This window comes from Taeniopygia guttata, chromosome Z, assembly GCF_048771995.1.
Source record: "Taeniopygia guttata chromosome Z, bTaeGut7.mat, whole genome shotgun sequence".
NCBI classification, from domain to species: Eukaryota; Metazoa; Chordata; class Aves; order Passeriformes; family Estrildidae; genus Taeniopygia; species Taeniopygia guttata.
This window is the reverse complement of record NC_133063.1, coordinates 8,308,571-8,324,572: the sequence shown is the minus strand read 5'-3', so window position 1 is coordinate 8,324,572 and position 16,002 is coordinate 8,308,571. Positions and strand designations below refer to the sequence as shown.

Below are 16,002 nucleotides of genomic sequence, written 5' to 3'. Positions count from 1 at the left end.
CTTTCGCACAACATGGAGGTTCCAAACAAAAATAAAGAAGAAATACTGCACCCTTTTGTACAGCAAAAAAGTGGTACTACATACATGCACTGTAGGTAGTTGTAGGTCTAAAGATGCAATGAGAACTGTCAATTCAGTTACATGCTCTTGAGCAAAAGTCTCATGAAAACCAGAAGAACAAGAGGAAGAAGACAATGTAACCATGACAACCTGAAATCAGAGATTGGGCAGAAATAAAAAGCATTTCAGAACCCTTTCAATTTAGTATTACCCACAAAGAAAAAGTGGTAGACTATTTCAATTAAACAGTATAGCTGATGTTACTCAAAGTGTCTCTACCTAGGACTGCAGTTCTGTTGATGAGAACAAATCTCATAGCAACTGCACTAAAGAACATCAGTAAGACCACTTAAAAGCCAAGTAAATAAGTCTCAATGATTTGGGCAGTAGCTAGCACACTGGAGGACAAGTTCTCAATTAGTCATCAGTCATTAGTAGAAAGCGAACCTCATGTTGGATATCCTAACTCTACCAAAAATTGAATCATAATATTTTAAGTTCTAAATCTATTATTTTAAGTTCTAAATCTAAATCTATTCTAATCTGAATAGATTTTAGAACTGATATTTACAACTTAAATTTTATCTATAGAAAGCAAAAATAACCTAACCTACCCCAAATCTGTGTATTCATAAATTCTGTGCACACAATTTTCCTTAATATTTACATAGAAGGTCCTTCAGCTCCTAAAACTGATTCATGGAGCAAAAGGATGACATTTATTTTGCAAATGGATTTGAAGTAACTTGTTATTTGTTTATAACAGAAGCAACCCTACTTTGATGGATCACTTGCCAATTAGAATATACTTTTCAATACAGAGAGTCATGGCTGCCTGGAGGAAGCCTCATAGGAAAAGTCTGTGTCTTGACAACATGAAAAAGGAATGAATGAAAAGGTACCCATCACAGAGCAGTAACAAAGTCCAAGAGAAATCTTCAGCCATCTCTACAATGACAGCATCTCAGGAAAAACATAAGTGAGCAGGGTACTTTTCCAGCTCATGGCAATAAAACCCCAACCCAGTTTTAGCCAATCACTTCCAGATTTCCATGCATATCAACAAAGAAGTAGATAACCTCTGTATTTATTTATTTAGAGAATGAGACTGCTACAGTACAACAGATAACAAGTATTACAATTTTAGAGAATGCAGCAGCACATATTCTTAGATGTCCACATTTTTTCAGCTTGCACCTTTTTCTTTTTTTAGGTTTTGCTAACCTAAGTAAGAAAAAATGCATTTAAACAGAAGAATTAATAACTACTTGTATAAAATATTGAAGGGTTTGGTGGAAAATGTTTTGACTGTCCTTTGCCTTTACAGAGACACTTTCTACCTGGGACTCAAAAGTAAGGTATATTGAAGCACTCACTGCATGCCCACCTTACATCAGAACGATATGTTTTTAATTCATTAACATGGGTAGTGAATGGCAGTGTCTTAGATTGCAAATGTGGGTGTGTATTCTATTGCCATCTGTTAGAGGGGGGGCAGTTTCTTCTGTTAATTGGGCCACCTGTTAAAACCAGGTGTGGCAGTTTTCTTTATCTCTTCCATCCACCCTCCAGCAGATACCTCCTGTTAATGGGCCATTGAGTGCTACAGCATGACTGATACAATTACATCATCCCACTGAGAAATGCTCTGCCCTGTGGCAGGAGCCAAGCATTCCTACCTGGATGTAATCTGAGATTTAGAACACCACAGGCAGCCTTTTCCCACTGGATTCCCAGAGGAACAGTTTTCTTCTCCACTAGATTCTCAAAGGAAGACCAGGCCCATCTACATCACCACTGGATCTTCAGAGGAAAACTGCTCCAACAGAACCACATTTGTCACTGCAGGAGCACTGCAGCCACCATTGCAATGGGACTGCTGCCTACACCCTGACCCACAGGGTGTCAGGTTCTATTCTGACTCTGTCAGTGTTGTTTTGTATTACTGCATTTTTATTTTCCCTAATAAAGAATTGTTATTCCTACTCCCATATCTTTCCTGAGAGCCCCTTAATTTCAAAATAATCATAATTCAGAGGGAGAGGGTTGACATTTTCCATTTCAAGAGAGGCTCCTGCCTTCCTTAGCAGATACCTGTCTTTTCAAACCAAGACAGAGGACTCAATCAATCAAACACATTAGGCTGAAGATGGCAAAAGCTGACATGAACTGCTGAAATTCCTTTTGCTAGCACACCTTCCTAGTTCTGTTTAGATCAGCATCATAAAAGAATTCAGAGCAAAATTTAAGTTTGATGTGCCAGAGGTCTACATTTAAAAAGTCAAGGCATAACATTAAAGTTATGCAACTAACAAACACCCTCCTGCTGGGCATCCAACCATTTTTGTTATCTTAAAACCATTTGCTAATGTGAAAGCACTGTTACAGCTTTTGATATCCGAGGAACAAAAAACTAATAGGCATCTAGACTTCTAGTGCTAGGAAACATCCATTCTGACACCTAACTAACTAAACCAACTAATTTCAATGTGCTGGTAATCTGAAAACTATCATGATGCCTAACTGAAGAGTGGTAATTACACAACACTGTGAACATCACCCACGTGACAATTTTGTTTGGATAGGAGCTCAGAAACTGAATCCATCTGGAGTGTACTGCACAGTGAGGTCATATAATATAGGTCAAATTATCCAACAACACGGCCCTTTTCCAGTTTTAAGGACCCAAAACCCCGAAGTTCTAATTCAGATCAGAGGAACAGAGTGGTCACTGTAAATACTACCTTTTATATGAACCAGGTACTCGCAGGAATTTATGCAAGTCACACACAGAACACTTGGTTAAGTTCAGACATCAGTTTAATCAGTACTCCCCATCTCAAAAATAGTTTCAAGAGTTATTGCACAGTTTCCATGGAGACTGAAACTGAAGAGTTCTTTCTATTTCTGTCTGTGAAAATCCCTTCACATTTATGCTGCCAAGTTTCTCAGGAGAGCCTGAACGATTAAAAGTGGCAGTAATATCCATGTTAGTGTCTATCACATGCCACTTAATTATTTTAGAAACACATTTACCTTTCCATATGAGGAGAATATCTTACAGTTTCATGAGTTTATTCAGATGAAAGCAAATTATTTAAGGACTTCCAACTACACTTCCACAGCAAATGCGCTATCTGAAAACCACCTTATCTTCTATCCCACCTTATCATACCAGCAAAATAGATATGGGCTACATGTATCTAATGCACTTTCATCTCACAGGTAAGCGCTTGATGTCTCTCATCACATCTCCACAAGCAAACTGATGCAGTCCTGGCTAGGAAAAGAGGACATTCAGGTGAAATGACAAACTACTGAGATGCTGCAGAAATTCCACCTGAACGCCAGTCACCAGTGATCAACCACAGGATGTCACACAGGGGCCAGTACTGCTTAATGTCTTCACTAATGAATTATGTGATGGGCAATGCCCCCTCAGCAAGTCTGCACACAATACACAACTGAGAGGAACAGTCTGTGCAGGATCTGGGTTTGCAAGATGGGTCTGCTACTACTTCGGGGCATCTCAACAGGCTGGAGAAATGAACTGACAAGAAACTCAACATGTTTAACAAAGGGAGACACCAAATTCTGCATCACACACCGGAGCAGGCTTGGGCTGACCATCTGGAAAGCAGCTAGGAAGAGAAGAACATACATCACTCCTGCTGGACAAGCAATGTTCCCATGAACCAACCCAGGGCTGAAGTGCAAAAAGTGGAGCCAGCAGGTTGAAGGAGGTGATCTTCCCTTGAGCAGTTGTGAGATCACATCTAGGGTTCTGGATCCATTTTTGGGGTCCCCAGTATGAGACAGACATGGGTCTACTGAAGCAAATGCACTGAAACTCACAAAGATGTCTCAGGGACTGGAGCAGTTGACAAAATGAGAGCCTGAGAAAGCCAGGGCTGTTTAACCTTGAGCACAGACAGTTTGGCAGGGTTCTCACCAATGTTCATAAATGTCTCATGGGCAGAAGATGTACTCAGACTCGTCTCACTGGCGCTCAGTGAAAGAATGAATGATATACAAGGAATTTTCCTTAAACACCAGTGAACGAGTGTTTAACTCCAAGTGCTGCCATATGCTGGAAGAGGTTGTTCAAGAAGACCCTGGAGTATCTCTGCTTGCTCTGGCTGACCCTCCTGCACAAAGGACTGGACTCCAGACTCAAGTATTCTGTGGCTTCATACATGCAAAGTGCCAAAAGAGGGAACATATGCCTACTTGCATTCAGGCTGTGATGCCCAGTGCAAAGCAGCTTTGAAGGATTTCAGCAAGAAGCTCTGGTAAGCCAACCCAACTGATGCAGCTGTAAATTACATGGACTCTGCTAGAGTGGCTGAAATTAACAAAGACAGCCTTGGAATCAGGCTTTCCTATCCAGGCCAACCTCCTCAGATGCAACAGCTGTAAAACAGGCTGCAGAATGAAAGGCTCTTTGCTAAGAATAACACTCCTGAGTGGTTCTGGGCACATCTTAATCTTGCTCTCAGAACCACAATCAAAAAGCAGGGGTGTGAATTTCACTGACCAAGGCATATTGCTATAAAGCAGTTAATAAGAAGCTTTTATAAAGAACATCCTAAAGAATCTAGCACTTTTTAAAAAAAAGTTCAGCCTCCCATACATTTAAGAAAACACATGAAGTAGCTGACCTCCTGCCTTCTCAGTTTCAGCTTTGCTTCCAAGGAGTAACAAGTAAGTAGTAAGAATCATTCGGACAGCAATGGCAAAGCACAAGAATAAAAAATAAAAAGCATATAGACCAAGTTATGAACAGATTAACACACCAATTTAAACAAGTCCCAGCAGCTAGAGATTCCAGTCCATATTTATGGACTGTTTCATTGAGGAAACAGCCTTACCAGTTGATTGAAATGAACCTTAGATCGACTACAGACACAAGCTGCTTGATGGAATCTACTTACGTAAGTGATGTGGGTGTTACAGGCCATAGCTACCCCCTTAAGAGCAGGTTAAGCCAGCTCTGTACCTGGCAACACTACTAGCTGAGATTTAATCTGCAAAAATTCAACCAGGAAAACATCAGAACAACAAGCAACACTACTGTAAAGACACATCATTTGAAGCAATATCAAACAAGTACAAATACTCAAAGATTGTCACCAAAGTTTTTCATTATTTTGTTAGAAGAGCTTTTCAAAAACATGCAGTATGTTATAATTTCCTCTTCATTGTATGTTAGTGTTCATCACAGTCTGCAGTCTAGGTTTTAAACAACAATAAAACTGAAGTTCTTTAAATTACAGGAGCTAATTTTTTTTTCTCCTCTTTCCCCAGACAATGCCACAAAGGCAGTGCTCTCTACTCTGCTTGGAATCCTCCAAGCTCAAATAAAAAGTGCCAGTTCGACAGCACCTGCAGTATAATGAGAAAGAATTAAGAGTTGGACCACAAAAAAAAAATCCAACATGGCAGAAACATGGATGTGAACTGTTAAAATGGCACAGACCTCTTCTAAATAAATCACAGCAGAGGTATAAAGGAATTGGGGAAAACAGGACATTGACAGAATGCAAGCAATACCTAGATTCATGAGTAACATATTTAACAGAAGACAAGTGGCAACACTTCTTATATGTACAGGTTCACTCTTTTGTAAAATAGAGTGAAATAATATAGAATGCTTTAAGAGTTCGGATACCGGGAAAATGAATTGGTTGAGCAAAGTCGTAACTAAAACTAAACCAGGAAATATTAGAAAAAGAGTTAAAACTCAGTTTGGTGTGAAGTCAGCAGATAGTAAAGAAAATTCAAGAAAGGGCTTTCTGAGGTTACACAAATCAAGACATCAATCATCAGTGTACTCCACATATACTCCTGCTGAAACAAAAGAAAAAAACAAACTAGAATGAACAGAGAAAAGACTGGCTTTCAGAAGTATTATACTCAAACACCAGTACTTAGACCTTATCAATCTATTTAAGACCAAAGATAACTTCAGCATGGCTGGGCTCAGACTAAGAGGTAAGGTTCTACAGCGAGTCTCAATTCACACAAAGGAGTGCATGAGTAGATCAATACAATGGCCCAGCACTGGTCTGAATAAACCCACAGCAACCAAGTAGAGACTGCTAGACATCTTTAGAGAGCCATGTAGCAGACAGGCAAATCAGTGAACAAAAGTTAATCACTCTGAATACCTGTTAAGGAGCATGTTAATCCAGAAAAATGGACACAGGGACTGTGCACAAATTTAGTCTGCTAGAACAGGTCCCTCCTGGCTCAAAAACCCTCACTTGGTCAGCTGATGATCCCATCTCCTTACACCTCTAATGAGCCAACACAAGTACACAGTGTAGGCATAGACCAAAACAGAGAAGCAAAAGAAGAGAGAAGTCAGAAAAAAAAAATCACTAACAGGGTGAGAACAGATGACACTGTGTAGATAAAAGGGAGTCAGAGGTTTACAGATGTTGGTTGACAAGTAAGGCAAAAAGTTGTGATAAATTAAATATGTATCACATGAACATTTAATAATTAAATATAAACATTTAATAGTTTAATTTTTATAATATTTAATAATATTTGATGATATTTAATATTTATAAATATTTAATAATCAAAATTCTAAAACCCCGCCTGCTAAGCCTACAGCAATATTTTTACAATCACAAAAAAAAAAGTAGATAACAGAGAAAAGACTCTGAGATGGTAAGAATTTAGTCACTGTCAAATGTCAATTCTGTGAAAATTAATGAAGTTTTGGCATTTGTGAATTGATATAATATGATATGGAATTCACAACTCCCCTATTTTAACATATTGTATCACTCAGTTTAAATACCCTCAATGATGAGTTAAAAGCAATTTTAGAGAGTCCAATTGGATTTTATATGCACACTGCTAAATTACATTAGCATTTTACAGCTGTCTTCTTAAAATTCCAATGCAATAATTCATTTTACTTTAACTCATCCACTACACAAGATACTCAGAAAATTACAAATATTTTAGCTACAAATTACTGCAATAACCAGTAACATACAATAATATTAGTGTGTTTTATTTACAAAACTTTGCATGTCACTATGTCAAAGAAGAACTTTCAAAGAATATCATGTTTGTTAAGTTTGAATTCTATTCTAATATTTTAAAAAGCCATTCTCAGGACTCAAAAAATTTGAAGAAAAATGTTTCTAGGCAGAACATGCTGTCATTAAAAAAAAAAAATCATAAAATTTTAAGTAATTTAGCACAGCAAACTGAGAAGTCATCAAGAAACAAAATTAGTAAAACATGCACGTATATTCCCAAAGAAAAACTTCTGCAAATAAAATGGAACTGGAAGAGTTAGGTGAACTTATTCTGAAAAAAGTAACATGCATGTTTTTAATACAAAAATAACTTTCAGGGAAAAAGATATGTGAACAAAAATTTATTTGAAAATATATATACTTTATGGATGGTGTTTATAACCACAGCACACAGAGGAGCATTACTTAAGTTCAAAAATTATTACCTGCTGACTTCAGAACTCAAGTAGCACAGCAGATGGATGGCCCAAAGGAAAGGTCCTGCATATGTTGCAAAAGCTGTGAGGAAGATAGCAGGTATCTCCACGTAGCTGTCTAGTCCCACAAAACCTGCTGAAATGTCCACAGTAGCGATGCCATTTGAATTTCCCTGAAAATAGGGATAAAATATTAAATATCCAAATACCTCCAAAAATATATTTAAAATACATTAGAATCATATTAATTATTGCACCCATTAAGGACTTGTTCTTTAAATTGCTTTACAGTACAGCCATATTCTTTACATATGAATTTCAATAAAACAGCTTACCAAACAAGTGCTTATAATTAAAATTTACAGATTCACAAAGGCAAAAGCAGCATGCTATTTTGGGAGTTTTATTTTGTCTGCAAATTAACATGCCTATTGTTTAATAAGTTACATTTAAAAATAAATTTAAATAAACAGCTCCACTTGCTGAAATCACTTGCTGATTTCAGATACATTAATGAAAAATACATATTTTTTTGCCACACAAGGTTAAAACGCAAGACTTTAGGTCTGCTGCTAAAATTACACCAGGAAATAAATATTTTTTGCCCTTAGAGACAGCGGGGCTCTAATTTAGAGCTGTAATGGAACATTACATCGCCCACCTGCCTGCCTCACAGCACAAGTTCCTGCATGTAAACAGATTAAGACAGGCAAATTTAAAGAGTTTCTCCTTCTCAAGTCTCTATACCACATAGGATTGCATTGAAATAGACCAGAAGTCAGTCTAGATAGCCTGAATCATCAATAAAAGGCATTTAAACCTACCAAGAGGAAAACAGAAGGAACATACAGCAATTAAAGTACCAAGAGCTGTCAAAGTCTGGTATGTTTTACCTAGTTTTCTTTTCCAGTGACTAGGACTACTAAATAACAAGGAACAATGTAAAACTGAAGGAAATGTTTTCCATTAAAAATCCAAAAATACTTAACTTCACCCAAATACCTAAAGTAACAAACACACCCAAAGATTAAGGCAGAATATTTCTTAAATTAGCAGGTCACAGATAGGTTTCCTCAAACTAGTGAGAAAGCTCTCAGATATTCTTGCTGTACCTTGAGAAACTGGTCAGTTTCTACAGCACTGATACTCTAACAGCCATCAAACCCTCTTCTTCCACCTACAGAACCCCAGAACAACACTAATGTAAGGACTGTCACCACCAATAGCCTTATACTCGATTCCAGCAGAGCCTATGAGGAGTGCTGGCTCCCCATTTCCCTCAAACCTGACCTCGGATAACCTTAGTGACTGCAGTCCTCTTGAACTGCAAGTTACCCCAGCAAGGAAGTGCTATCATCAAATACACACTTCTGTCACAAAGCCCAGAGCACACAGGGAAGCACAAAAGATAGGCAGCTTTTTTAGGTACATAACTAACTAGGCACCAGAAATAAAAACCTGATCCTGAGACAGCTCTAAAATCTAAGAGAAAAAAGGCATCTGTGTTGACGGAACCATTCAGAGCCCATTATGAGCAGTCACCATCCCCAAACTCAGCATGAAGATATCTCCAGAATGTAAGGGGAGCCTGAAGCTGTAAGAGAGCTGTATGGTATGGATTTTATCAAGATATCATACAGTAGAAAAATCTTCACTTATGACTGTTAGTCTTCCTCATTTTGACTTTCATCATGTACCACTGTAGTAAATCACTGCACCAGTGTAATCAATTACTAGTGCAAGGTCCAGCAATGCCAGGAGCAAAGCACAGCACAACTAATGATAAACAGCTAAAAAAAAAAAAAAAAAAAAAAAAGCATGTCTGTGCCCTACAACCCGTAATACGAGACTGTAAAAGAAAGCTGTAAAATAAGGCTACTCCTCAGGTTTAACCAGTATAGACTGAGGTCATGGCAAGAGCAGAAAGGCAAGTGTAGCGCTTTGAGCACTGAGCAGGGATTTTCTCAACAAGCTAGAGTTTGACAGAGACAGGTAGGGAGGGAACTTGCTCTCTTTTCCTCCAGTCCTTGTCTACAGCAGCAGGTCTTTTACCCACCACATCGACTTATTTTTCATTGCCCTTCTGTTCTGCATGACATATACAGAGTAGAAAAGCTGAGACATCAGGAGATCCTTCCTGCTCGTGTCATGAGGAGCTGAATTTACACTGTTCAATCCACATGCACATGGTTGATCTCTGGCACCTTGGGGCAACTCCTCATGCCACTGTATGTGAAAAGAAGCAAGAATAAATGCAGTGCTGCAGTGCATGTCACTGGTCCTGCAGAACCACTGCAGCCAAAAAGATGTACTTCCCTATGGAAGGTAGCCAGGGCAAGTAAGGAACCTGGAGGAAGGAACAGGCTCTCCTTCTCCTCAGCTGCCTGAGTCCCTTCACCACAGGGGTCACTCCCATCTGTCTTTGACTTTGTTTGAAGTGACATAGCTGTAGAACAAGGACGCACACGGCTGGATCCACACACAACTCCAATCACGCTGCGAAGTGCCTGAACTTCTTACCCCCACCGCGAATCTGCTGAGCCTCATGGGTACTACTGCCGCTGTTCTACTGGAAGAGCCCTGATGAGTAGTGAGAAGCATTTTTTCTTCACATTAAATATCTTTCTCCACGAAAAATCCATGTATTTACACTAAATTTTCATAGCTATAAATTCTAACACTCCACACAATAAATAACTGACAGTTCAAAGTGCCTCCTTTTATTTTAACGTATCACTCTAGTATTTCAGAAAAGGCTGGCCAGAAAGGTTCTTGCTGTCTCCGGGTAAACCTTGGAGGTTTCAAGATCCCAAGCCATCTAGTTTGACCTCTCAGCTGACACTGTTCTGAAAATTGGACTGAACTGTAAGCCTGTTGAAGTAATTTCCAATGTCAATTATCCTACAATACTTTGAAGTCGTAACAAGAAAAAGTTAAAATCACTTTAAAATGTCACTTAGTCCATCTCTTTACTTAAAGACAAGTTGAATTAGATATAAATTATTCTAATTATACAAACTTATTCTGGTTTCCTTCAGTGATAAAAACCACCAGAAACTGGAATTGTATTTTCTTTTTCCCATTCCACAGATACACTGCTCTAAGCATGGCAACAAAACCCCGCAAGACTAATAAATGAATACATAGAATTTTGTTCATTTATGAGCATTCACACAAGGAAATTATAATATTTTTAGCAATATTTACAGCAAAATAAGTTTTTAATGAGCTGGTTTATTAAAGAAAAAAAAACCAAGTTATTTATTTCTATTCTTACTGCATTTGAAGGACAAGTAGTAATGATAAAGATACAACACACTTTTGGGAAATGACTGCTGAGTTATGAGATGTGGACAACTCAGGGCTTAGGAGAAAATAATTAATTATTCAAGCTCATTGCAAAATTCATCAAGAGATTCTCAAGTTTGCAGTAATAGCCTGAAAAATAAGTAGTATTCTGACTAAATGTATTCATTTAATCTATTTTTGACAATACTGGAGTATTTTAAACTTTGTTCACTTCATCAATTCACACAAAGTGACAAATAAAGCAAAGACTCTAATTACTTAAACAAGACTAGAAAACAAATTGGGTTTACCCAGCTCCACTTTAATAACACAGCACTTTATCCACACAATTTCTGAAAACCTCCAAGCACAAAGACTGCACAACTGGTGTGAGCAACCTTATCCTCTGCTAACTATTCACAAAAATCTTGCTAAAATGCTAGAAAAATGACATCACACATAGCCTTCCCATTTAATTTACAACTGTTTAACAAATTTGCCTTTTAGATCCAAACTGCCAGAGAGCAGAAAATTACTTCCTTTGGTTCAGCAAAGGAAGGTATGCTGGGAAATGAGTGTGAAAACAAGGCAGGTGGGAGCAGTAAGACAGGACTCCTCAGTGGCATGTCCAGGTCAGGGCTGGATCCAGACAGTGATCAGGGCTAGATGCAGCCCAGGGACTCCAAGTCTGTAGTGACAAGTTCAAGATTAGGCCAGAAAGCCCAATCATCAGGTCCAGAGCAAGATCAAGAAAGTTTAAGACAGGCACACACATATCTGCTTACACAGCTGGGATAAAGCACAGGCAGTAAAGCATCAGACTAATAAAGCAGAACCAGAATGGAAAGAAGAGCCAGGCCTCCCCCTCTGCTTTTCTCCCATCAGCTCCTCTCTCAATCAAGGACATGACCCTGAAGTCTGCTAACTAAACTCTGAGACAGGAGATGCACTCAGAGTTCAGACACAGAATGCAAAACCAAGTATAAGATCAAGGTATTTGTTTTCAACCCATCCTTTTTTTTCCCTGCTTACATTCAAAATCAAAAAGTTAGCTTCCAGACCCAGGCACTTCATTTTTCCACCCATGCTCATCAGCTATAGCAACTGATTAGTGAAAAGTACTATCTGTTCCTGTCAGCTTTGCTTATTCCATACACTTGGGATTTTTGTAGATCTACTTCCATGAAGTCTTGAAGGACTCTACAATACTTTTTTGAAAGAACAGTGCCTCATTCATTACATATGCTATCCTGAAAAAGTCTATTTTTATTATCATATTCAAAAGGCCATCTCTTACAATCTACACTCAGCAAGACAGTGTTACTGCTTTAGTCATTATGTACCATATTGTCTACCAAGATTTAATAATGGCTCAGCAACATGGGCAAGTCTCATTTACTTCATAATCACACCAAGACATGTACAAAAAGTCGTCCTCCAAACCTCTCTCCTATTTCCAGATGGAAGCATTCATTTTTTCATACATATTTCTCTTCTCCTGCCTCATTTAGCTAGCACAGTTTAAATTTAGTATCCAATGTGATCTACATCACCAATGAATTTCAGTGGTAGTCAATTTTTGTATTTCAATCATAAGCCTGCTATTTTTTTGTATGCTACATTAGATCTTTATGCCTGTCTGGAAACGAAAACCTTAGCATCACTCTGAACTCAGGCAGTTTAATACTGAGGTTCTAGTGACCACAAAACTTGGAGAAACCAATCTAAAGAAGACATTTAAATCTATGCTAGCAGTACATCTCATACCTAATAATACAGTTGTGCTTCCTTCACATCTCTCCCCTAGAATTCTAGCATTGGTATTGCTTGCTCCTGAGGCAGTAAAAAAATACTGTTTATTACCAAGAGCAAGCTGAACAGAAGTCAGTACTAAAGGGGAGAATTTGATGGACTCCTCCAGCAGAAACAGCCCAGCTGTACTTCCTTAATGTTTATTCAGTGTCTGAGAACAAACCTTGTCCTAAGTCGGTCAAAATGTAAGAACTCAGCACTGATGGTCCTGGTCAGGACAGGTAGTTGCTAGACCTGGGAAACCGGAACTGTATTTAGTAAGAACAGTGTCACTTCACAGGGAGGCAGAGAAGTAAGGTGGGAATCTGAAAGTTGTCACCAAGCAAGGACCTTCCTGGTTTTCCCACAAGGTAAAGATCAAATGGATTATTCAAACAATTAAAATCTCTTACTAAACTGGTATGAGTACATCCAGAACTCCACCGTCCATCACTCACTTAAGGAAGAATAGAAAATGTACACAACCAGAATCATCTACAGCTTCACCTGAGTCCCTTGCCTATGGTACTCTCAAGATACATGAAGAAAGCTTGAGTGCCTGCATCTGGCAAAGGAGATGTGAGTCAACAGGGAGACGTTACCTCCATGTGTTTGGGAAACTGGTGTCCCAGTGCAGGGGATAGATTTTTTTCCAAATGAGGTACACAAAATAGCATAAATATTGGTAAAATTGACCTGAAACATTTCTAAGATGTTCTGAATACAGAAAAACAAAAAGAGAAATAAAGAGAGATAATAGAGGAAACCCTTCCTGTTCTATTACAATTCATTCGTCATTCTACTCAGTCTTCGGCATCATGAATAGGCACACATCTTAATTTTTGTGGACAGACACACAAAAAATTCTAGAAGACTGTTGGCATGTTCTTCTGAAATTGATACTTTTTAAAGGGTACTGTGCTAAAACAACTTAAGAATTCCTCAAAATTTTGCTAAACCATTGCTAATTCAAAAATATCTTTTCAAAACTAGAGCTTTAGTACATGTGATGGGACACAAAAACGCAGCTTCTTAACTGGGCCTGCTCTATTTCATACATCACAGTATGGGAAACAACATGAGGGGGAAAAGGTTTGCTGTGCTTCTAACAGAAGTTTCAATAAGTGACTATCACCCAGATTAGATAATTTTCCAGATCTTACACAGACAGGACATGCATAAAGACCACCTAGAAATCTGGCTCATAATAGAGCAATAGAGAATTTCTCATTTATGAGATTTGGATGCTGTGACTCAGCAACATGTCTACGTGGAAGAAATTCCCTTGTCAGAACTAATTTTTCAAATATCCTAGAGTATATCTTTTCAAATATCCTAAAGTTCACTGAAATCTGTATCATACTGGAAGTTATTATTTCCAAAGGAAACACTTCTAGAAGAAATGTCAAAATTGCAAGCAGAGTGATAGGGCCTAGGCAGACGCTCTCAAATTACAGGATGGGCAAAAACACAATTTGCAGTCATGTAAAATGGAAATAACTACTTCCAGTCTTCTAAAAACAAAACAAAAAAAAAAATCCTTAATTGCAAGGGTAGTTGAAACTGCAAAACATTCATCATGAAAAAGAGCAGTCTTCCCCATAACACCAGTTTAAGACCACTAGAAAGCTGAAACAGATGTTACCAGATCCTGCTATCTTCTATTGGTCTTGCATAAATATGTTTTTATTGGTGTAGAAAAAAAACCCTTCAACACAGCACTGTAAAATGGAAAGATGTAACAAGCTCTTCTTGCTAACTCTAACAGCTTATTTTTGGAAGATGTTTATAGCTGCTTCGAAGCTGATATAAATTCTTCCAGAAAAGTTAGTCCCAAATTTTTGGCATCATTAAGAGCAGAAAAGACACATATTAAATTTCCAAACCAAAACTATTACTTTAAGAAGCTTTTGTTTCCTTTTTCTTCATGCCATACTGGCTGAAGATACATGGCCTACATTTATCTAAGGCACATTCACCTCACAAGCACTTTTAACAATCTCCTCAGACAAACAAATGGATGCAGTCCAGGCTAGGAACCTGGACACTCATGTGGAAACTGCTCAAACGTTGAGTTCACAGGGCTGCCATCAGCAGCTTTAAGTCCATCTGGAGGCCATTCACTAGGGCTGATAGTGTTTAAGATCTTTACCAATGACCTGGGCAGTGGGACACAGAGCTCTCTCAGGAAGTCTGCACAGAATACAGAAGTGGGAGAGTGGCAGACACAGCACACGGGTTGGCTGCTATCAGAGGTGCCATCAGAGGCATCTCAACAGGCTGAAGGAATGAAATGTCAAGAAATTCAGCAAGTTCACCAAAGGGAAATGCCAAATCTAGCACCTGGGGAGGAATAAAATCATGTCTTTGGTGACACTGGGAACTAACCATATGGAAAGCAGTTTGCTAGAGATCAGCCAGCCATTGTCCTTTTTGTGCAAAGACCAATAGCATCCAGGACTCCATTAAGGGCCTCCCTAGCTATATAAGGGAGATCTCCATTCTCTCTAATAAGCAGTGGTGAGACCCACATTTGAGTGCCTGGGTCCAGTTCTGGGCTAGCCACCACAGAAAAGCCATGGGTGTGCCAGAAAAAGTCCACTGAAGCAGCACAGATGACCACAGGAACAAAGCATGTGTCATACAAGCAACTCCCTGGTCTTTTTACTCTCAAGAGAAGAAAGCTCAGCAGGGATCACAACAATGTGTATAAATACCTGATGAGAGGAAGTACAGAAAATGTAGCCAGACTGTGACTTTCTCAGTCACCCAACAGTGACTAGCAAAGGGATGAAAAGCAATACACAGGAATAGAAATACAAGAAGTTCTGATAAAAATCAGAAAAAGCTTTTTTTATTAGCTGGGGTGGTCAAGCTCTGGAGCAACTACCCAGGAAGCTTGCAGAGCCTTCACCTTTTTGGGTATTTGAAATAGGGAATGGACACAGTTCAGACCAACCTGGTCTGTTTGACCTGCTGATTCATGTCAGGGTCAGGTAGGACTAAATGATCCCCAGAGGCATCTCCAGAGGCATCTTCCAGCTTCAAATCTCCAGTAATTTCATGGTCCTGTGAAATTCTCAGCCAAGTGTACCAAGTATTCAGCATCACTGAAAACATTTATGAATCATTTGCTGCTTTATGAAAAAATCTGAACCATTCTTTTTCAGTCTCTTTTCCACTAGGATTTTTGTGCCAACCTCCCCACCGTTAAATTTTTGGTAGCTGTCTTTGTTTGGTACCTCAGTATAGAGATGGCTCTGTCTTCAGCATTTTGCCAGCTGCACTAAGGGGTGCTCTCAGAAGGCTGCAATCAAAGCTGACTGCCTGGACAGTAACATTCAAACATACAAAACCCACTCAAGCAAGACATGCTATGCCCT

At 38.8% G+C, this 16,002-nt stretch overlaps 1 protein-coding gene across 8 annotated transcripts in view; it reads right to left on the bottom strand.

Annotated features, from left to right (window-relative positions):
• PIGG (phosphatidylinositol glycan anchor biosynthesis class G (EMM blood group)) overlaps nt 1-16,002 on the bottom strand; it is an 81,106-nt gene that overhangs the window by 24,674 nt on the left and 40,430 nt on the right. For 4 of the 8 annotated variants that reach the window (XR_012053243.1, XM_030258731.4, XM_072922746.1 and 1 more), the window contains one exon: nt 7,550-7,713. Coding sequence is in view for 3 of the 8 variants with exons in the window: in XM_030258731.4 (XP_030114591.4) it covers nt 7,550-7,713 (164 nt within the window). In the remaining 5 variants the exon portion in view is untranslated. Of the gene's footprint in view, nt 1-4,994; nt 5,088-6,230; nt 6,360-7,549; nt 7,714-16,002 lie in introns of those variants that run through there. The other 4 variants (XR_004365789.3, XR_003957188.4, XR_012053245.1 and 1 more) reach the window with 4 other exon arrangements.